The 23,805-nt window shown below is 44.2% G+C and overlaps 1 protein-coding gene across 1 annotated transcript; it reads right to left on the bottom strand.

Moving 5' to 3' along the window:
* Positions 1–3,832: 3,832 nt before the first annotated feature.
* LOC130472946 (probable E3 ubiquitin-protein ligase makorin-1) lies at positions 3,833–18,355 on the bottom strand. Its single transcript, XM_056844452.1, has 8 exons — positions 18,278–18,355; positions 12,708–12,833; positions 11,526–11,848; positions 10,689–10,792; positions 8,864–9,066; positions 5,766–5,876; positions 5,129–5,273; positions 3,833–4,202 (listed from the first exon to the last, which is right to left on the bottom strand). Exons 1-8 carry the CDS (start codon positions 18,352–18,354, stop codon positions 4,059–4,061), a joined length of 1,233 nt encoding a protein of 410 aa, XP_056700430.1. The 5' UTR covers position 18,355; the 3' UTR covers positions 3,833–4,058.
* Positions 18,356–23,805: the final 5,450 nt, after the last annotated feature.

Genomic DNA, 23,805 nt, shown 5'->3' with positions numbered 1-23,805 from the left:
TTGATGGACCAATGATCTGATTTCATGTGTGATTTCTATGGGCTACGAGTGGAGTAACAATGTCTTTATCACTGTTAGAGGATGTCATTAGCTTCTGCCTAAGGAAGCTTGCTGGGAAGTATTTTAAAGCTAGAAATCATGGGATAAGTTATTTGTAAATGATCTGGAGTCAGGGGTAAATGATGATATAGGCAGATGACACCAGATTCACCAAGATATTAAAAATCCAAGCAGATCACAAAGAAAGGATCTCTCCAAACTTGGCTGAATGGTTAACAAGATAGCAAATTAAATTAAGTGTGAAATGCGGACCAGGTGAAAAAATCTTAATTTCCATTTACCCTGATGAGTTCTGAACTGGAAACCGTTTTTAAGGTTGGGATAGATGGCTCAATGGACACTGACACAGAGCATGGCAACATCCAGGGAAATTCAGTGCCAACGATTAATAGGAAAGGGGCTGAAAATATAATCTTGCAATCCTCATGACAACATTCTGTTCATCCTCAGTGTTTGTGTAATCACATAATACTAACCAGATCAGAAGATTATCCCTCTGCAGAGATGATGTGTAGAGGTTACAAGATCAAGGAGATCCAGACTCACATTCCCCCTGTGAAAGTTCAGTGGATGACTTTGTACCAGTCAGTTTCTTTGCTCAGCCTACCTCACAGGATTGTTGTAAGGATAAAATGGGAACAGGGAAAGCACCATCTTGCTTGGGAAAAATAAACACTCCTGCTTTTGCACTGCATGCAAAAGCAGCATTGTTTCAGTTGCCAGTCTTTATACATTGAAAATGGGTATTCCTGGGCAACAAATATAAACAAGGAAAACCTGTTGGTGCTGCTGGAGTACTTGAAAAGGGAACTGACCTCCATAAACATACTCGGATAATTTCTGTGTGGCACAAAATGTTTACCACATAGATTGACTACTGATTGGCAGTTGCTTTTCCTTGTAAGCCTTTGATCTAGGTGTGTTTTGATGGAATAATATATGAATATATTAGTATACAGTAAGAGGATTGTAAGGTAGCCTGATAGCAAGCTAAGGAGCGGCCCTTTATCAGTTTATTTGCATGCTGTGAGATTAGCAGAGGCTCTTTCTCCTAACATCCAGCCCACAGGAGACATACAAGTGAGTAGCCACTGGCTAAAGAGCCACTTTGAATAGGCTCCTACTTAAATTGTTTGCTTTGCTTATTTCAGCACTGAAGATTAACCCTGGCCCTCAGGCCAAACCTTGCCTTGTGTGTGTAAAGTGCCTTCAAGTTGCAGTCGATTTATGGCGACCCCTTTTGGGGTTTTCATGGCAAGAGACTAACAGAGGTGGTTTGCCAGTGCCTTCCTCTGCACAGCAACCCTGGTATTCCTTGGTGGTCTCCCTTGCCTTATATCAAGTTATTGTAACATCCACAGATGCTACTACACCAAAGACCAAGAGTTAAGGTTTGTTTTTTCATGTTCCTTGCATACTTACCTGCTCTGCTGAATGGTTGGCAAGTGGCTTTGTGATTTGTTTCCATTCAGAACTAAATAAAGATAGTCTGTGAAAACCAGAGACAGCTCTGAGACCCATCTTCCCTTGCTGTGAGAAGCCTGCAGCCTTTCCCAGCCTCTGCAGCAGCCTGGCCTCCCCCAGCCAGTCCATCACCAGCCTTTGAAGGCCCCAGCAACTAGGACTGGCCCCACCCCTCCATCAGCAACAGCACACCACTTCCAGCCCAGCCATCAGAAGCACCCTGCTGCCACCCAAATTCTGCAGGGTGGGTAAACTGGACGCAGTACAAATGTGTATCTAGTGCGAGGGTGTCAAAGATACAGCCCACGGAAGGCTGATCCACGATGCTTGCAGGCTGGGACCTCCACGTGGTCTGAGCCCACAGACAGCATTGATGTGACTCGGGAAGGGAAGAGAGGGAGGAGAGGAGGTGCGGGAGGGGGGAAATGGTGATGGGGCCCCGATTATTTGGGATCTGGCTTTCAGCTCCCTTTATTGCTGCCATTTTTTAAACCGGTAAAAAATAATATAAATAATATCATTAATTGGCTTTGCCTGTGTCTTTTATTACGTTTGTATCTCTGGTACCTGGCATTACATTTTATGGTACTCAGTGATGATTATGTCATATCCAGCCCTCGTAACAAATGAGTTCGACACCCATGATCTAGTGTTCATCAGTTAAGGAAGCATCCCTCTGAAATGAGGCTTAAAAGGTAAAGGTCCTTTGCCATCTTCTTGGGTCAGGGGTTGGAGAGAAGGCATAAAGTATCAGAATAAACTAGGGAACCAGTGCCAAAAGCTAACAAATAGATTTAAGCAATCTGCTCTCTGCAAAAAGAGAACTACAACCTCACCCAGATGTTTCTATCTGACAGGCCTTCCACATACTTTCAAGTCTATTTACTGCACTGGCGATTAATGCAAATTGAAGTTTGCACTGTTTTAATAACGTTCAGTCTGATTAGAGCATATTTAATGTTTACAAAAAACAGGCATTAGCAATCTGCATACCAAGTAAAGAAAGGGCTTACATAATTTATGAATTGCATGTAGTTAATCAGTCTACCCAAGCAAACAAATAGTGCCTCAATACTGAAGTGTTCTCCTTGGGACTACTATGTCTTAACCATGGACCAGGTCTTTATGAGCATAGTACTATTGAGTACAGCAAGGTTTGTACTTTGGGTGTCAACATTAAACATTTTACCTATATGCAATTATAGGAGGAAATGGATTTTCAGCATGTAAAGGAAGTGAGCCTAGTAACCAGCTGTATATAGTTCTTAAAATAACTTCTAAGTTGTTAATAATCTTGGTTCATGACTATCCTTAGAGAGGCTAGGTTGTGTCAGAACTAGGAGCATAGTCAGCCCACAAAGAATGAGGTTACCAACAGACTGAAGTAACATCTCCCTTAGAAGAAAAAAGCATTTAATCCCCCCTCCGCCAAAATTAGGCCAGTATGATTTAAGATTACAAGGACATTGTTAGAAGCATTTCAAAGATTCCTCAATATCTGAATGTTCTAATTTAGAACTACCCTTACAACGTTATGCCGAATCACATTTACTCTGAAGCAGATGCATGCCTAGAACTGTCACTGAAGTAGAACAATCCTTGTGCCAGATGGATAGGCACAAGCATTTCGACACTAAAAGCTACTGCAGAGCACAGGAAGATACTGAATACACACGTCCATATTGTTACTTAAACATAACTATTGTATTGCTTCTTTCAACAAGATGTAACTAGTCATCAGCAAGAAAAAACTTGGTATGCCTATATTTTTAAAGCTCATTTTATTTCACGTTCTCCAGATATTTCTAGAGTTAAAAAATACATATAGGGGCTTGCAGATCCCAGGTCCTAAGGACTGGGGATTAAGGTTAATTATCATGAAAGCCTCCAATACTAATCACTGCATCAATAAAAAATTCAGATATTACATTTAAAGCACCCCATACTACACCCTGGCTTAAACCTACTGTAGACACCAGACATCACTGCTATTACAACAGCAAGATATTTCGCTTGCTGTAGGCAATCGCACTGCTCAGCAAATCTGCCTTCCTGAGGAAACAAATAGCAGCAGTATGAACAAAGCTGAACACTCTGCCTCTGAAGAGTACATCAAGACTGAGCACAATAACCTGGCAACTTCTCTAGAAAACACAACTGGGAGGCTTTTGATGGATCCCATGATGGGAAATCCAGGGTGTGAACTGTGTAGAGACAGAAGGATGTGAAGATCATGACAAGCAAGGGATAGAAAAATGGCAGTGGTGTGTAGAAGGTCATGTGCCAACAGTGGTGATACTATTTCCCCCCCTGTGAATCAGGAGGCCTCCCCAGCATGAAATGGGTCTTTGCACTACATGCTCTCAACTTCTGGTTTCCAGCCAAATACTACAAGACCCACCATAAATTAAGCCTATTAAAAGTCAAAGCCATCTTTCATCTCTATACTCTTCATCCCCAAGCACCATGTCTTGGGTCATGGAAATTGTTCCCAGAATCAGCTATGCAGCCTCCAATGATTTGGCCATTGTCGCCTAGTCAGAATCGCTGGAATCCCAAAACAGGAAGTCTGAAAAATCGGAGTCTCTCTCTAACAGCGCAATGGTAAGAGCCCACTGGACGAGGTATATGTCGTTCTCATCCTCATCAGAGCTTTCAGATGGAGATAGGTTGTAGATCTGGAATATGACACAAAACACACTTGAGTTGTAATCACAGTGCAGATTCTCTAGCAAGCAGTTGCAAAACCTGTCTGTACTTCAGACATGCAAGGCAAGCAAAGGGAAGCATGGATACCAGATGAGCAGCAATAGCTCACTTGCCATCCACAATTTAGAGGGAAATAGTCTAGGGATCTACCTGTTGGTAAAGCAAAGCTTGTGCATGGGAATGTGAAGGGCCAGTCCGGTTTCAGTTTCAGTCACCTTTATTGGCATGATAATAGTAATAACAAAAGTGCATAAAACTCCATATTTGCTCAAAAGTGTCTCATATGACAATATAACTAATCTTGGCCATAATTTGTTCTTCCAGATGACAAGTGAGAGCCAGGATCTATCGCACAGCACAGCTAACACCAACACCCTTTTATGTATTGTTTCCCAGTGTCTGTAGATTGTCTGTTGGTTTTTAATATTATTTATTTCCTTACCCTCTTGTTTTTATTTTTAATAACAATTGCCATGAACTCTGCCACTTGCATGGAAACAGCAGATATCCTATCCGCTAATAAAAGTTTGATGCCATCATCTGCTGAATCTTTTAAGGAAATAAGGTGAGGGTTAATCAGTTCTAGACGTTGTTTATAATACAGGGGACAATATAGGAGAATATGCTCTACTGATTCTGGTTCTTTCAACTGACAGCTGCATAGTCTTTTGTTCTGGGGAAGAAGGGCCAGTCCTATAACTAGAGGAACAGTTGCAGGTGACAGCGACAGTTAGCTGCAGTGACATTTTTATGTCACATTCTGTCCACTGAATCCTAAGGTACAGTACCTTTAAATGACAGAAGGTCTTGGAGCATCCCTGAGAATGACATCTTTCTTTTTGGGCAACTTACATATGGTTCATCAGGAAATGCAGATAAGTGTAGTTTTACTTACGATGGGTTGCCGCCTCCGCCGATCCGGTCTCCGTCGTGGCCGCGGCACAGGGACTTGGCCTCCAGGAAGCTCATGAAGATAAATGCACTCTGACTTAAAGGGGCAGTGACCATTGCCTCTGACAAAGTATCTGCATCTTATTTTGCTAGAGGAATGAACAAATGTATTAAATGTCGAGAACTCCTTAAGAAATTGGTGCAGAAGGATATTAATCGAAGAAGCTGATTCATCAGATTGGGTTCACCCATAGTTGTGGTGAGGAAGAATAGACATAACACACTGTTCTCGACCTTGGAGACTAAAAGGGGAGTCAGGATAGAAACTGCCTCCTCCCAGCACCTGGACTCTTATCTCAGTTGCAAAAGGTCATGGCTTGCTGAATCTCAAGCAACAGCACAGTTATTTTCCAACGCAAACTTTTCTATTGTAGCCCTGAAGCATGAATCAAAGAGAACAAGAAACTGCATTAAGGGACTCCGTTTCTTGATATTAGACTAGCCTGGAAGCCAATAGTTGGGTTGTTTCTGCAAGATCTGTGGAGTCACTCACAACAGCTTAATGGCAGAGAATGAAGACCTATAGAGTTTATCAGAAAGAGAACCTTCAGGTAATTTCCCCCGAAGAATTTGCTACTTACCCAGTCCGTGCCTTGAAAGTCTCTATCAGCTTTTCTTTCTCATCTGTATCAGAGACCCAATACTTATTAGGAATGAAGTAACTTGAAGTGACTCTGCATTCTGGACAGCCCCTAGGAACAGATATTGGAATGAGTAATTCACAATTCATTTGACCCTTGGGACAAAATTCACAATTTATGTGACTGCTGGGGTCACCATGGTCCCTAGTTACCAGCTATCTTCCACCTTCAAGGCTTTCAATCAAGATCAGCTGCCTCCAAAAGTTGCAAGTTGGAACTAGCTGCCTTATCAGCAGGAGCACATCACCTCAAGAGACTCACAACTGCTTCACTCACAAGCATGACAAACCAGGGAGGACCCATGAGAAATAGCAAGGGAATGGACATCCCATTGCCCCAACCCTCTTCCTCTCCCCCCTTATTCACCCCCCACCCTTGCATTGCTCCTTTTCCTATGTCACTGCCTCCTCCTTGGCAGCCAGAGCCTTGGGACAGGGGGGCACACAGGATATGGACAGTAAGGTATGTCATTTGTGTTCTATGCTTCAAGCTGCTGCATAAATGGGCTGGTGATAGGAGTGGCTGACAAGGAAGCCTTCCCACACCTGCTGCTACCTCCCAATCTTCCCTGCCCCTCCTCTAGCTGTCATTGTCTCAGCCTTTCTTTCTCCCTCCCACCCCGGTCTGCTTCTCTTCTCCCTTGTTCTGCTACATCCTTCTACTGCAATAGTGGCTGAGATCTCATAACTACCAATGGGTTAGATCCCATGGATCCATTGTGGTACTCTTCCCTGATGCAAGGAGCCTTGCACCTATGGAAGACGCATCAGCAGGAACATACTAATGTTAGTGAAACATCTGTAGGATCCAATCCACTATGATCATTCAGCTTTCTTCCTTCTCAGCCTGATTTTGCCAACAGTCCCTAGGCTTAGTGTGCCAATTATTTTCGATTATTTGGGATGCGCTACACAACACAAGCTGCAACCATGAAGTCAAGAAGATGAGTCTTACTTCAGTAAGATGAAATGAGCAGTCTTACAGCTTGGTAATTAGGAATTAACTAGTATTTCTTTGTCAAGTTGAATTACATCTTGGGGTGGACTGGCACAGCAATTTTTCAGCACGTTCTGTGTTTTGGTAACTTTTTCATACAGGTATAAAGTAGAGACCAGGCTTTAAGAATAATTTCTGTCCTTCTAGCTCAAACAAGCACCCGCACTGCACCTGTTAGAACAGCCATTTGGGGGGCCTGGGAGAGCTGTGGCCGCAGATCTCTCAGAGATGCTACAGCAAGCAGCTCGATGCAGACCTTTGTTGTGTAGGAGGGCCCTCGTTCAGGATTGGACATCTGATGACCCAGAAAAAATTCAGAAAGATACAGCTCCCCCCTACCTTGGACTTTTTCAAATTTCCAAATGGAAAAAAATGGGAAATGTTAGATAGCACTAAGAAATAAATATTTCATAGGAGTTCTCTTTTTAAGCAAGAAAAACCTTGTGTTGAAGCATTTAACTCATTCCAAATATATACCATTATAAAGCCTGAGATATTTTTCAATTTTTTCCAGTGGAAAAATTGCTATGTATACTATTGTAGACATCATATTTTCAAGAATGTTTTTGTTTAAACATGCTATACTGTGTTTAAAGATACTTCATTAAAGAGTTCATTGTCTTCAATGTTATGTAGTTTAACAGTACCAAAATATTCTGGTAATCTACCTATTGTGACTGTATGAGAGTGTTTTTGTCCAAATGCTACTTTATGTACTACCTTCAGCTTATATTTTTCCCCTACCTTTCAGATGGCAAAAATTAAAATGCATGTTTTATGTCAGCATAGGGTAAAACTTTCTGTCAAGCATTGGGTATACTTGCAAATTTTCTTACAGAAAAAAAGAACACTTCAACTTTTACATTTCATAAACATGCCAAATAAGTTATAAATGATGTATTCTATGTTAAATCAGTCAGGTTTTAGCTTCGATATGGAAGTACTGCATATATTTCAGCCCCCCCACCCATGGGAAAAAAAATTTCTCATAGCTTTAAAAATTTCTGTATTCAGGATTAAACTTTAATTGCTAAAGTTTGTAACACTGATCAGAGACTTAAGCAGCTTAATGCAAGCCTTAACTAATTTTCTTTGGTGTGAGGAGCCAGGCCAAAACATTAGGAGTCAGACTTGTTTTTCAGACTTCAGGATATCTAATTATTACTACCACAAAGCCTAATCCTAGCTTCTTTACAGCTTGTTGTTATTTTATTAAAGCTATGACAAAAATGTTGTGGTATATAAATATTGGCATAACCCTGGTTATCATTACTACAAAAAAGCAAATCCCTAGCCTTTTTCCTTTTTCTCATAATTTTGTTATTGCTAAAAAGCCCCATTAAATTGAATCTTGGAGCCAGTGTATAGAAAGCAACTGGTTAAGAAATGAATTAATCCACCACCACTGAATAGTGTGAAGATAAATAAAGCAATGACAAGAACTTCATGAACATTCATTTTTATGTTAAACATCAAAACATATTCTGATGTAAAGTGATGTATTTCAGGGACATTCCCATCTATATTCATCCACAGGGAAGGTGGCTTGTGCCTATAAATAATAATCTCAAATACAATATTTGGATTTATCCCAGTGGGGACTGTACCTTGTAACTCCATTTTTCAGGGCAGGTTTTGCTCTTCTTTCAGCCAGCTTATTGAGTGCAACCCATGTCCCTCAGAATTTAAAGGAAGCCTTGGAGAACTGAGCTTGTTCTTACCTGCATAGTTCTGCCCAGGGTTACATCTACTGGTCACTCCAGAGACCAATTGATAGGACCAAGGAACTGGCTTTTAAATACCACATACATACTCAGCTCCAAGGAGTTTAGGTCACCAGAAACAGAAGCTGTATGTAGCTAGTGCATAAGAAATGCTCTTAATACTGCAGCAGAATGGTCATGAGGGCCCCAGAATCCCCAGAGAATGGGTAATTTCCTAGTAGAATGCCACTGCCCACAGATGTATACAATTCAGACAGCATCCTGCAAAACCACCCAATTTACACCACCGTTATTCAAGTTGTTATATGCTGCGCTTACTTTATCACTGCATTTTGAAAGTCCCGACTTTTCCGCCACTTCCGGATGCAGCCCACACAATAGGCATGGCTGCAGTTAGGAAGGATACCAAATAAACGCTCCTCAGGTAAGGTCTTTTCATAGACTTTGTCCATGCAGATGCCACATACCACATCCTCACTCTTCTCTATTGCTGCTGCAGCAGCTCCTGAGCCACCAGCGGCCTAAAAATAAAACATTACGGACATTTAGTACTTCCCCGAAAGCAATTCCTTGCCATCATGTCTACTACTAAAGCCTGCAAGGGAAATTGGAGTTCAGCAGCTTTCAAGTGTGTACTTCATGCAACAGGATCTTTAGCTTGGCACAGAACCAAATTCTTAAATGCGTTAAAGAATTTATGTTGGCACTCAACTGGCCTCTGCCCTATTCACATGCAAGATCTAAATCCTGAAATTAAAATAGGGAACAAGGGTGGGTTTTTTGGAAACACTGGGTGTCTAGTGGTATAGTGTTCTTATCTCAGCAGATGGGACCAAATGATAATTTCAAACCTTTCAACGCAGAATCTAATCTCTCAGCCATAGCTAGTTGGCAATACAGCCAGTTAAAACATTGCCCAACCTCAGCTTTAGATCCTGAGACTTCTGCAGCCACAGGCAACACACACACACACACAGAGAGAGAGAGAGAGAGAGAGAGAGAGAGAGAGAGAGAGAGAGAGAGAGCGCTTTCTCTATTCCAATCCTCAGACACTCTCCCTAGGCATGCTATCATTATATACAACTTTTAAAGAGATCAAACAGAACATAAGCTAGATTCTACCCATTCCCAGTGGAACTTGGAACTGAGTACCCCAATCCACTTGTCCCAATGGCAAAATGCACTGAAATCCATTAGATTTTTTGCACTTTTATGGCAATATGGGGCAATGGTATGTTAGATCTCTGTATAAGGGAGAGAACGGCATATAACAGAAGAGAACCTCCTGAGACCTTCATTTCCATGGGGCAAGATTTTTACATCTCTTTGAGCAGTGATGCCTAAGGTAAAGGTCCCCTGTGCGAGTACCAGGTCATTCCTGACCCATGGGGTGACGTCACATCCCGACGTTTCCAAGGCAGACTTTGTTTGTAGCTTGGTTTGTCAGTGCCTTCCCCAGTCATCTTCCCTTTACCCCCAGCAAGCTGGGTACTCATTTTACCAACCTCGGGAGGATGGGAGGCTGAGTCAACCTTGAGCTGGCTACCTGAAACCAACTTCTGTCGGGATCGAACTCAGGTCGTGAGCAGAGCTTTTGACTGCAGTACTGCAGCTTAACACTCTGCGCCTTCTCCATATTACTGCCTCTCACCTCCCCTTTTCAATCTCTACTCTTAGTTGCCCAAGTGTGCGTAGCTCTTCCTTTCTTCTCTTGTTGATGAGCTATGGGGGGTGGGTGGGGAAAGAGGCTGGGTGGTAGGGTTACATGGAGTTTGTTGTTTTACTCTATGTGGGAAAATTGCTTTTAAAATCTTAATGGGAAAATAAATATTTGGTGTCAGTTAAAGTAATTGAGGAATGATCAAATCAAGGGAACTATGAGTTGTGCCATCAAGGGAATGGCAAGAATCCCAATGTCTTGTATCATTCGTTGCCTCATCCCACAGGTCCCAGTGCTTAAAACACACACACACCAGAAACCCAACAAATAGGCTCCTGACCTCTCCATTATTCTAAGATTCACACCTTGTTTGCAAATCTTAACAGCCAGGGGGTTAGGGTGCCCAAAGTGATTTACCAACATAATGAAGTAAGGATTGCATACATTTGCCACATATATATACACTCCAAATGTCCTACCTACCTTTGACTCTTGTATGGCAACAGAGGCAGGAGGTGGCTCCTTAGTAGATGCATCTTCTGTCTCTAGGGATGCAGTGTCCACTTTATGTTCATGGGGCCGAGAGCCTGACCAGCAGAGAGACAGCTAAGTAGGATGGATAACTGCTACCAGTCTATCCAACATAGCAGAAATGGCCCTTATTCTAGACAAGCAGAAGCTAGTGACAGGTAGATCGCTCCCATGTGGCTACAGGGGCCTCCAAATGAGCTTACAATGGATGGAAGGACAGTTGAACGGACTTCTTGGCTCTGTTAGAATACCCTGGCAAGTTAAAATCCTATTGTTTTTGCACACCAAGACATGAGAACTGTAGATCAGCAATCAAAGTTAGATTAAGCACATGAACACACATGAAGCTGCCTTATACTGAATGAGGCCCTTAGTCCATCAAAGTCAGTAATGTCTGCTCAGACCAGCAGCAGCTCTCCAGGGTCTCAGGCAGAGATCTTTCACATCACCTACTCGCCTAGTCCCTTTAACTGGCGATGCCGGGGATTGAACTGGGACCTTCTGCATGTCAAGCAGAAGCTCTACCACTTAGCCACGGCCTTTCCCCAAGGAGAGAAAGTGGGTAGAGGGAAAAGACAGTTTCTTAACTCAGCCCACATATGTCGACCCCAGTAAATACCAACTCAATGTTATCAGACTTAGTGTTGTAGAAAGATGTTTCCATCCCACATGCTTTGTAAATGCTGCCCCCACCCAACTTCCTTCCGTCTGAGGGCTACAATAAGAAAGGCTGAAAGAGTGCAGCTGCCACACACCAGTCCATCAGCATTAGCACAGCAAGGAACCTACCAGAAGGAGTCTGCCTGGGGACAAATTCTTTGCTGAGAGCCCAGTTCGGCGGATGCCAGGCAGTGATCACTTTTTCCTTGTCTTCCTCTTCCTCATCAAGTGACATGCTCAGGCTTCCAAAGTTCCTCTGTAGCTGTGCCACGCTCGAGACAGCCGGTTCAGAGCCACGCCGGGCTCCCCCCCAACTCGTCACAGACGCTTCTGGCAAGATGGCTGGCTCTGAGCCCCGGCGGTTCAGTGAAATCACACCTCCCTGTAATCCATGGAAGGCAGACTCTGAACCACATCTGGTCAAGGCTGGTACTTCCGAGATATGCTGGTAGCTAAGAGATTGAATAAAGAGCTTCATTCAAAGCATAGCAAGCAAATGTTATCTTCCCCCCGGCAAAAATCGAACCTCATTAATTCACTGCACAAGATGATCAGCGACTAGCTAGTCTTTTCAGTCAAACACAGAACTTCAGAGCTCCACTATCACTAACAGTGATTTTGATTTCTCCATGCCACTCTGTAGAGCAATGAAAAGGATCGTCTACATTAGTTAATTTGTGGGACTCCCTGCCCCAGGATGTGGTGATGGCTGCCAACTGGAAGGCTTTAAGAGAGGAGTAAAAATGGATACTGATCATGATGCATACCTATTATCTCCAGGATCAAATGAGCATGCCTATTATATTAGGTGCTTTGGAACACATGCAGAACAATGCTGCTGCAGTTGAATATGTTCACTCCCCTCTTAAAGCCTTCAAAGTTGGCAGCCATCACCACATCCTGGGGCAGGGAGTTCCACAATTTAACTTCATTCTCCTCAAATGCAAAGCCATTAGGTGTCCTTTATCAGTTTCTTGCCTCTGCTCCGCCCCATCCCCCAGCGCCACAATCCAAAATCCCCCCACAAGCGGCATTTCAGGAAGCAATGGAAGGAGAAAAGTAAAGCCGCATCCCATGGTCAGCAATCCATCCGTAGAAATGTTCTGGTGCATCCAAGTCAAAAGCTTGATGTATACATACAATAACATGAGAAGATTTGAAGCCAAGTAAAATGGCTATCTGAGAAATACCTCCCTATTAGACTCCCTGAAATCCCACCTTCCTTCAAAGAAAACAGGATAAATATCTGAAACAATTGAGTATCTACCAAATTAAGGGGGGGGGGGAGAAAGAAAGGTCATTTGCTTTTACCTGCAGCGGTCTCCATAGCCACAGAACCCATTCTGGAAATATCTACAGATCTGAGTCTGAGTCATTTTCCGATCATGGGAAAATCTGCAGTTCTGTCCCCATTTGCAGGCTCCACGGGCAAAATTCCTGAATACAAAGCAGAAGCTGAATTTACTATTCAGTCACCATCATCTCAGAACCAAAGCACCACTAGGGATCGGGGTGTTTAATGGGAACAGAATATTCTGGCATCTTTTGTTGGCTACAGATGTGTCCTTTCCCATTAGAATGAGAAACATAACATGAGGATGTCCATTGTGCATCAGTGTACTATCACTTATGGAATCATGGTGTTGTTTCCTACCTCTATTATACCACCTCCAAATAAGATCAGCAGCCTGGCTTACTCCTTACATGGCCAGAAACCATTCAGATAATCACAGTTAGAGGAATTATTCAAGTATGCCCTTGAAAATGTTCCTGGAGAACCCTTTGGTTGCTTTCTTAAAACAAGCAACTTCAACTTTTAAGGCAAGTGTTGACATACGTTCCCCCCCAACACACACACCTAAGCTACAGAAGTTACACACTTGCAAGCTCTAGCTTAAAGCCAGCATGGTGTGGAGGTTACGAGCGGCGGACTCTAATCTGGAGAACTGGGTTTGATTCTCCACTCCTACATATAAAGCCAGCTGGCTGACCTTGGGCCAGTCACATACTACTTCGCAATGTTGTTGTGAGATTAAATGAAGGAGCGGTATAAATGAAGTAAAACAAAAACTCTTTTGCACCTCAATCATCACCGCATATGTATGAACTACAGAAATGTAATTTTAAGTATTTGATATGAGTGCTTGCCAGCCACACAGGAAGGTAGATTTACTGAAAAATCAACTTTCCTGTGGTTTAAGTGATACTTCTGTTTAGAGGTGTTCTATCTCTTCTTTAGTACAGAAATTTGCCCCCATTCAGCAGCATGGTGTAGCGCCTGCATCCAATCCCCCCTCCTTTGTGGCCTGGCCTCTTCCTTCATCAGTCTTCCTTGATCTCTGGTGAAACTCATGAGACAAAAGAGATCTGTGTCACTTTCCCCTGAGAGGATTCCTCCCCTAAAGGGCATGCATGAACACCAACACTCATGCCATTGAAGCGGGTCGTGCCTTTGAGTGACTATACTCTTAGAATGGACCACTTCCTGAGAAGTGATATGTTATCTTATTCAGATAGTCACCTACTAAGCAGGACTCAACGACTTTACCTACTTTTAAAAAGCAAGTCTTTTCATTGATGTACTTCTAGTAAATATGTGTAAATGCAAGTTACAAAGTCTTTACATTCAGTTATAGTGTATTCAGTTAAGCAAGCCTTACATACTATTCAGTTTTAATCCAACTCTTAAAATATATTCGTCAAATAAGTCTGATTTAGTTCAAAGTATCTAATTCACAATATCTAGAATAAAATATTTTAGAGCCATACATACCAACACCATTTTCAAGACCCTCTGAGAGAGGTCTGAAAATCTAGCCTTTCTGTGCCTATATTTATACTGTTTCAAACCCCTCAATAATGCTGATCTTGAGAAACTGCTTAGTAGTCCTCCTTTCCATTACCAAATATGGACTTCCTTTTCTTTAGTCTATATTTTACTAAACTATAAACAATCAGTTTTGAGCTTTGTGATAACTCCATATACTCAATTCTAGCATCATTATCATCTCCAGCATAATACACTTTCATTACATTCTTTTATGAATCAATAGTATCATGTTGACATGTTTAAATCATAAAACATAATTATTGCTTATATTGCATTATGTCATCATTAGTCAGCATTGAATAGCCTTGTAGTGTGGAGGGTGGAGAGCATCTCTATTCATGATGCCATTGGAAAGGCAGGAAGACAGAACATGTTGTTCTTTAGCTGAAAAAATATGAAAAGGGCTACCAGGGTTTCTGCTCTTCAATTGAAATGGCTGGGGAAGGTCAGGAAAAAATAGGAAAAGCTCAGCAAGTCAGTCAGCTCTGACCCTGAAATATTTGCCAGTATATTTCAGAAACATAAGCCTCTGGTTTAATATTTCCAGGCTTTCTTACCTTCTTAAAAGTAACTAAAACTTCAGCTATATAGTGTGTAGTTTTAGTTTGTTGTTTGTATGTGTAGTTTTAGTTTTATAGTGAATATTTCTGCATATGTACAACACAATATCATAGTTCATGTGCTGTAAGATGTCAGAGACTGACAAATTTCAAAGAGCAGACAAGGAACTGGGGAGGCTGCAAGGGTAGGCAGGCAATGCAGGAAAGGTTGCCTTAATGTCATTAACCAGGTAGTAATGAGACAGCTATAAAGTCTAGTCACAAGGCAGTATCACCCCACCTCTACCATCAGCAACAGTGGTGAAAGGTGACTGAGGAGGATTCTCTATCCCTACCTCAGAGGAAAATTGGGAAAAGAACCTCTGAAAGACACCAAAAAGCAGGGGGAGGATGTCTCAGTGTGCTTTCACCATCTCCGCACTATTTGGATAGGAGACTACCATGAAAGTCCAGGATTGCTACGGGGAGGAAGGCAATGGCAAACCATCCATTTGCCTCTTGCCTTCAAAACCCTATGGGGGTCGCCAGAAGTCAGCTGTGACTTGACAGCACTTTGCCCACACATTAGACTTAAACATGGAGACTGAACACAGAAATAGGCTGTAGACCTGTGTCAAAACCTTGCAGAGCAAGCTGCATGAAGAGGAGTCTGGCAAGCTAACCCTTGCTTTACCTCAAGGGTAGCTAGCTACCTGAAGGCTAGCTACTAAAAGAGAAACAAGGAGAGGATATTGGAATGGGTATTTCAAACTGAATAAAGTAAAGGTTATGCCAATCTTTTGTTCCTAACATGTCCTGCCGGACCAACTTCATTTCCTTCCTTCGAATGACGAGCTTACTGGATCATGGGAATGCCATCAACATTGTTGACCTTGATTTCAGTAACGCTTTTGGCAGGCCCCCACATGAAGTTCTGATACGTAAGCTGGAGCACTGTAGACTAGACTCTAGGGTCATTAGGTGGATAAGGAACTGGTTGGAGGGCCGCACCCAAAGAGTAGTTGTCAGTGGCATTTCATCTGATCGGAGAGAGGTGTCCAGTGGGGTGCCACGGGGCTCTGTTCTGGGCCTGGTACTCTTCAATATTTTTATAAATGATGTGAATGAGGGGTGGAGGGACTACTCATTAAATTTTCAGATGACACCAAATTAGGAATTCAACAAGATCTGAATATACTGAAAAAGTGGCCAGATGTGAACAAGATGTAATTCAACAAGGATATGTACAGAATTCTACACCTGGAAAACAAAAATGAGAAGCATGCATACTGGATGGGGGGATACATTTCTAGGTAACACTGTATGTGAACAAGATCTAGGGGTGCAAGTGGACTGTAAATTGAGTATGAGCAGTCAGTGTGATGCAGTGGCAAAAAAGGCTAATGCATTCTTGGGGTGCATCAACAGGGGCATAACATCCAAATGATTACACCTTCCAGACAAAGGATGGGTCTTGGCTCCAGGCATAGTCCCCTGCACGTACACACCCTTGTCCACTAGATTTGCATCTTGGGATTTTATGACACTAGTAGATCTGGCTTATTTTGCACTCAGTTTTTTTTGGGGGGGGTTGGCCTGATGATCTTTAGATAGTGGGTGGAACAGGCCTCCTGCTACATTAGCTGGATGGAAGGAAAGTACACAAACTGTGGGAAACTACACAAACAGTGGTAACCATGAAACAGTCTGAAGTGATCATTAAATAACTTGAAAATGCACATATGATTGCAGACAAATAGGCTTTCTTACTATCCGGGCATAACTCCAAGGCCTGAAAAACCTGCTTCCCAAGCCACTGTCTTCCTTACATTTTGTAACATCCAGCCTGATTAAGAGTTTCAGTGAGCTCAAAAGCTTGCAGTGTGTTCTGTGTCAGTTTGGCTGGCCTTATTGAAAGCTATTTCACAGAGTGTGTTGTTTTTGGAGTTTCCATGGACCAACATATTTGCAACTTCTTCTCTTTATTAGCTACTGTCATGCATACAGTAACTACCCAGGAGCAGCACTTACGATTGTTTACATTTTCTGGAAAGTTTGTTTCTTTCTGCAGCCTGATACAAGTTTGTTTCTTTCTGCAGAGGAATGTTACCTGCGCTACAAGCCAACCCAACTGCATCTAGGCAGATCACCACTGCAGTTCCAAAGACCAACAAGTGCACAAGTCCAGGCTCCTCACCCTCCCCACTCCTTGTTCAAAGGGGCAACGTTTTCCCAGCAGGAGACTCTACTACAAAGCCGGTCTTTTCCAGAAAAGAAGGGAAGAACAGTGGGAAGTTATTTGCCCAATAGCTACGGGCCACCCCCTCCAAAAGTCGAGCCACATTCAAGTCCCACTTCTAACGACGGGAGCTTTGACTCTGGAAAGCTTATATACTCCAAAAAAACTTGCTGGTCTCTAAGGTGCTACTTACTGGACTCTAATCTCTAACTTCTCATTCTGGTCTCATGTAAAGGTGAATATAGGAGCCCCGTGGAGCTCTGCTCACGACCTGAGTTCGATCCCGATGGAAGTTGGTTTCAGGTAGCTGGCTCAAGGTTGACTCAGCCTTCCGAGGTCAGTAAAAAGAGGGGAGATGACTGGGGAAGGCCCTGGCAAACCACCCCGCAAACAAAGTCTGCCTAGTAAACGTCCGGATGTGACCTCACCCCATGGGTCAGGAATGACCCGGTGCTTGCACAGGGGACCTTTACCTTTTTACAGCGTTGTTAACAGCTCCCCCCCCCCTTTCCTTTCGCACGTAGGAGGAAAGTAGGCGATCTGGAGGTATTTCCCCCGGAGCCCAGCAAACGATCCCGCCCAACCAGCCTACAGCTTATCGCCCCGCCCTGCAGCGAGAGCCCGGGAATTCCCGGCCTCTCTCGTAAACAGACGTGGGGAGTCGGCTAGGGAAGCCCACCTCTGCCGAGAACAAGGGACAAGCCAGGGCCCCAGGGCCCCGCCGCCAACAGTGGCCCCTGCCCCGAAAGCCCGCGCTCTAGGCCCTTCGCCCCCCCGCCCCGCCGCGCCTCGAGAGCTCCGGGACGATCAACTCCGAGAGAAGCCACCAAACTTTGCTCGCGACCATTTACGCGCGGGAGGCTTAGCTTCGGAGTTGCCGCCGTCTAGATGCCCATTTCCCCCGTCCGGATGCTCAAAACTCTGCCTGGGGGGCTTATTGTTGAATTTAGAGAACTTGGACGGGGGGAATGGGTATCTAGAGACGGGAAATCCAACGCAAAGCCGCCCGGGCATAAACGGCCTGGGAAGCGATCGTCTACCCGAGAACCGCCGCTGTTGCGGAGCCGCTTCCCCCCGACTTTCGACTCCCAGCCCCGGCTAGTTATTTCGCAGTCCCCGCTAAAGAGGGGGGAGAGGACAGAATCGCCCCCTCCCGAGTCGCGCACATGGGCCTGATGCAAACGCCTCAGCCTGCCCGAGCGGGGCGGCCCCGACGGCCTGGGAACCCCCCACCCACCGCGCGCGCCTCGCGCCCCGCGCCCCAGCGGCATACCTGCACGGGACCCTGCTGGAGCCGGACCCCCGGGCTGCCTGGCGGCCGCTTTCGCCCACAAACACCCCCGGCTCCATCGCCCTCACCGCCAGCCCCGGGCTCCCCACAAGCGTAGTGGGACTGCCCGCCCTCCAGGAATATTTATGGCCGGGGAGGGGTTGGGGGCGGCGGAGCCTATTGGAGAGGGGAGGAAGGACGCGCCCAGCTCCCCGGCAGGGCGTCCAATGGGGTGGCCGGGATTTGAAACGCGAGGGGGGGGCTCTCCTCCCACCCTGGCCTCGCGGAGCGGCGGGGCCACGCGGCCAGGGACGGAGAGGGCCGAGCGGCGCGGCGTTCACGCCTCCCCTTCCGGTGCCCCTTCGGCGGATCCCGCGGAAGGCTAAACAACAAAAGTTAATACAACGCGCGCGCGTGTGTGTTAAGTGCCGTCAAGTCGCCTCCGACTCATGGCGACCCTATGAATCAAAGTCCTCCAAAATGTCCTATTTTTGCTCAGATCTTGCAAATTGAAGGCTGTGGCTTCCTTTATTGAGTCAACCCATCTCTTGTTGGGTCTTCCTCTTTTCCTGCTGCCCTCCGCTTTTCCTAGCAACGCAGAGGAGGAGCAACGGGCTTGGCGCGCGTCCTGGGCACTCGTCAATGCGTTTCTGCCGGAGGCAGGCCCACGCGGGTCCTACGGACTTGCTGCCTGGGAAGCGTGTTGGGGAGAGCAACGTGGAACAGAAGTCCGGCGGCATTTGCCAGACTTCACACCCGCCTTGCATCCCAAGATGAGCTTTCCCGAGTCGGAGCTCGCTTCTTCTGATGCTTTGAAGACGAAAACACGTCCCCGAGTTGTTGTTTTGGTAAAGGCAACGGCAGGAGGGGAAAGGGGGTGGGGAGAGGCTTGGATCGCGGCATCAATCTTTCGGGCGTGGTTCTGGGCGTAAGAGACTGGGATGAGCTCGTGATCCACGATGGGCGACGAGTGCAGATAAAAGCGCCATCGGGTAGAAGAAGTACTCAAGAGGGAGAAGCGGTCGGCGTCGCGCCCTTCGCTCCACAACGGCAAGTAGCCGTGTTGGTTGGCGAATTCGGGACAGGTGGCCCGGGCTAGCTTTTCTTTGGGACCGTCCCGAAAACCGTGCGCCGGTTCGGGAGTTCGGCTGCGCCCTTCCTCGTCCAGCCGGTTGGCAACAACTCGAAAGCTTCGGTGGGACCTCCGAGTCGAAACTGTCCCTGGAGGAGGGGGAGCCACCGGCTGGAACAAGGATCTCGGTTTGGCCGAACAACAGAAGGGGTTGCAGGTTTCGGGCCAATAAGCGGCGAGAAGTGGACAATCGGCTGAAAGCATCGCTTCCTGTCGCTTGGCATCTCATTCGTCTAAATAGGTCAAGGAAGGTGAGAAGTGGCAATTCCCTGGCTTCGGTTTCTCGTTACACGTGAGCATCTACATGTGTGTGTGTAAAGTGCCTTCAAGTCGCAGCCGACTAACGGCGACCCCTTTTGGGGTTTTCATGGCAAGAGACTACCAGAGGTGGTTTGCCAGTGCCTTCCTCTGCACAGCAACCCTGGTCTTCCTTGGTGGTCTCCCATCCAAATACTAACCAGGGCCGACCCTGCTTAGCTTCTGAGATCTGACGAGATCAGGCTAGCCTGGGCCATCCAGGTCAGGGCGAGAGCATCTACATAGAGGCCAATTAAGTGGTTGGCCACGGTTTTTGCGGCATGGGCGGCCCCAAGGGAATTTAGCGATACAGTCAGAAACTCTCTTGAATATGAGCAGTCTTGTGCAACAACAGGAGCTGGGAAGGTTCCTGTGACCGCTGCTGTGATCCTCCTCAGGACAAAAGCAAATTAAATTTGTAATCCCCAACCAAAGGGTTGCAGATTGCATTCCCTAGGAATAAGAGCCTGATTCAGCACTAGGGCTTCTACCTGTGTGGGGTGGGGGTTCTTCCTGCTGCTGTTGTTGTTTTTCTTCAACAGGCTTCTTCACTTGTGAAAGACTCTGTTTTTAACAATAGGAAAACTTCTTTTAAAAATCAGATGCTGCTGATACCTCCTGATAGTGCACCAAATTCCTCCTACTTGCCCACCTGCAAGTCCTCTGGTTAGAGTCCTCCACCCACCCCAAAAGCAGTATCACCCTTGTCATGCTGAAGTTATCTTTTATCTGCTATGACTGGGTTGTGACAGTGCAGGGATGCTTAAAGTGAGTAGGTATAACTTTAGAAATTTAGAAAGGAAGATATTAATTATAAGCAGCTAAATATTTCTGAATGTTAAAATTACTGTTCTTGTTCAACATGTATTTTTCTGTCACTATTAACAGATATTAATATACATATAAGTACTTGGGCTTCATTACAAGGTTGTAAACATCTATGTTGATTATGAGACAATCCCACTTTTTCCATTCATGTTTTGGAAATGTAACACGCTTGGAAATGTAACAGTATTTGTTTTCTGAATCCAGCTTGAACATCTGGCATTTCTAATTCCATATATGGTAACAGTCTTTATTGTAAGTTTTTGAGTATAATTTGACTTGCGGTCTTTGATGTCTCCTTTTTCTAAATTGGAAAGTAAATTGACTGTTTCCAGTTTGTGCACCATGGTTTTGTTTTCCATATTTTTGGCATATTCTTGTTAAGATGTTGATGGACTCTGCTTCTGTGGCTTGGGATAGCCCTATTGATATCCCATCTACTGCTAGAGATTTATTTCTTCCAATTGCTTTCAGTGCAGCTTTCACTTGACTTTCTAAAACTGTAGGTTCTTCTTCAAAAGTTTATTCTTTCATCTCTTCGGTATAGTTCTGCAGTGTTGTTCCCAACTTTTCTTTGTTTTGTCCTGTTCATTTAATGTATTTCCATGTTGATTTTTCACCTAAATTATAGGTAGCTGTTTTTATTTTGAGGTGGTGAGTGGTAATCCAGGCACAGCAGGAGTGTAATGCTTTTTTATTGGGATTAATCAAAATGTAACAAAATAGTGAACAGCAAGCTTTCACATTCCATTTTCATTTCATTATTTTCTTAAAATAGAGATTAGACAGTGTTGCATAGTAATTAGGCTACATAGTGATGGGTGCAAAAACATATCAAGAGGCACCAGAGAATCCTGGTATGAATGAATACACACACACACACACACACACTTTGAAACTATAAAAACTAGCAGTTCATAAGAATCCTCCCCAGCACTATCTGGAACACACGACTGACAGCATCTGGAGATTAATTTTAGATGATACACAAGCAAGGAATGGAAGCCAAATTGGGTAACATTACTTACTGGTTGGAGAGCACGTAACTCTCATATGCAGAGTTCCTTTAGAAGATAATCCACCAGTTGCAGAATAAAACAGGAGTCCAGTGGCACCTTAAAAACTAGGAGAGCAAGCTTAAGCAGTTCTACTCAGTAGTAAGTCCCATTTTATTAAATGGGGCTTATTCCCATGAAAGAGTTCTTAAGATTGCAGCCTAACAAAATTCCAGCATGCTAGTCTTTAAGGTGCCAATGGATTCCTGTTTTATTCTATTTATTTATTTATTTAACATGGCTACACATCGGGAATTACCACCTATTTGCACAATCCCTTTCTTGGGCAATATTTAACAATAAACAAAAATGGTGGATATTAGTGTTAGTCTACCGGGGGGCGGGGGCGGAATTCCAACACAATAGTAGTGTAATACCTTTTTATCAGGATCAACCTATGTATGATTAAATGCTGAGTCTTCTGAACACTTCATAGGCTGGATGTTAATTAAAATAAAGTGTGGTGAGAAAGACAAAAACAGATGATGGAGGGCTTGTTGGCAGCCCAAAGTCAGTAGTTTAGTTTTCCTAAAATTGAGATCAGGAGCAGCCTTATTACATGATGATGGGGACAAGACAGGTCCAAGATATACCCAGTGTTCTTTGGTTACAAGAGCCAGTGTGATGCAAAGGTTTTGTGTCTGACTACAGTAAGGAAGACCTGGGTTTTAACCCCTCCTCAGCCATGAAGATCACTGTTCTGGGGAGGATAAAATAGGGAGAGAAGAATAATGTGTCCCACACTGAACTCTTTGGGAAATGAGCAAAAGAAAAATCTTACTTAAAAAAAAATTGGTTGGTCCTACCGTTAGCAGAATTGAATTTGCCTTGTTGTCTCAGAAGCTCAAAGAGATAATGAGCAGGAATTTTTGCCTTTTGAATCAAGGCACAAAGGCAACTGAGAGTTTACCACATAATTATCTGTGCTGTCTGTCTCAGGGGTCTGTTTACTCTTGAAGTGCTGTGCTTGGTGGTGGAAAATGCTGTCAAGTCACAGCTGATCTATGTCAACCCTGTAGTGTTTTCATGGCAAGAAACATTCAGAGGTGGGTTCACCATTGCCGGCAAACCATCTCAAAACAACCCACACTGGAAAGAAGTGCTTATGGTATCAGTACCTGTCATGTGTCTTCAATGAACCAAACTGTCACAGCAGGTTAGGTACGTACACAACAGAGGCTAGTAAGAATTCATGTACTAATTTAATGCCATTAATGGTTAACTGTCCAAGCAGGCCTCTGGGTGATAAGAGGTTCTTTTTGCCCACAGTTCTGTTCTAATTAGTCTGTCTTCCTCCATTGTCATATGGCCATGAACAAACCACAAACACCTTACACTGTACTCTTCCTTCCAGATGCATAACATCCCTTTACATGTTATGTCACCCCTTTTGATGGCCCAGCCTAGGAATTCAGTGCAAATCCAATGTTTGCATACTACAATGTAAATGGCCTTGGTTATTTTATTGTCTGGTTTTTTTTAACCCTATGTGGTACAGCAGTTAAAGTGCTAGAGTAGGAGCTGATAGACCCAGGTTCAAATTCACACTCTGCCATGGAAGCTTGCTGGGTGACCTTGGGCTTGTCACATGTTCTCAGTTTAACCTGCCTCACAGGGTTGTTGTGAGGATAAACTGGAGGAGGGAGAAGAATGATATAAGCTGCTTTGGGTCCCCATTGGGGAGTAATACAGACTATACATGAAGTAAATCAATAAATGCATTTATATTTAAGACATTTCTATGCCACCTTTCCACCCAATTCAGGTCCACAAGGCAGCCCAACAGAATCTGAAATAGGTGAAAGAAATGCTATACCGTAATTGTTTCTTAAATACTTCCAATTTATTTAAAGTTGTCAGTCACTATTTATATTATTAAAAACACTTGGAGTTTGTATTTCTAGCAAAAATATACATTTCAGTTTGAGGATTGTTAGCCTTCCTCCCCCCCCACCCCCGGTACACACACACACTCCTCAAATGCTGGAAATACACGTCCAGGCATCTTTTGAGGGATAGCCAGGTGCCAGTGGATTGAAGGTCCGTGGCAGGTACTCAAAATTAAAAATCAGTCTTGTCATTGATATATGTCCATCTGTGGTTCCTGTTTCATGAAGTTTTCAAAGTGCCTTACTAACCGCCATTCCCTCTGACTCACATCATTTCTATGCAGTAGAGGTGGAACATCACAATCCCCAACAATTCCAATCTGGCAACAGAGG

This window comes from Euleptes europaea, chromosome 2 (genome assembly GCF_029931775.1).
Source record: "Euleptes europaea isolate rEulEur1 chromosome 2, rEulEur1.hap1, whole genome shotgun sequence".
Taxonomy (NCBI): domain Eukaryota; kingdom Metazoa; phylum Chordata; class Lepidosauria; order Squamata; family Sphaerodactylidae; genus Euleptes; species Euleptes europaea.
This window is presented reverse-complemented; position numbering and strand designations above follow the sequence as displayed.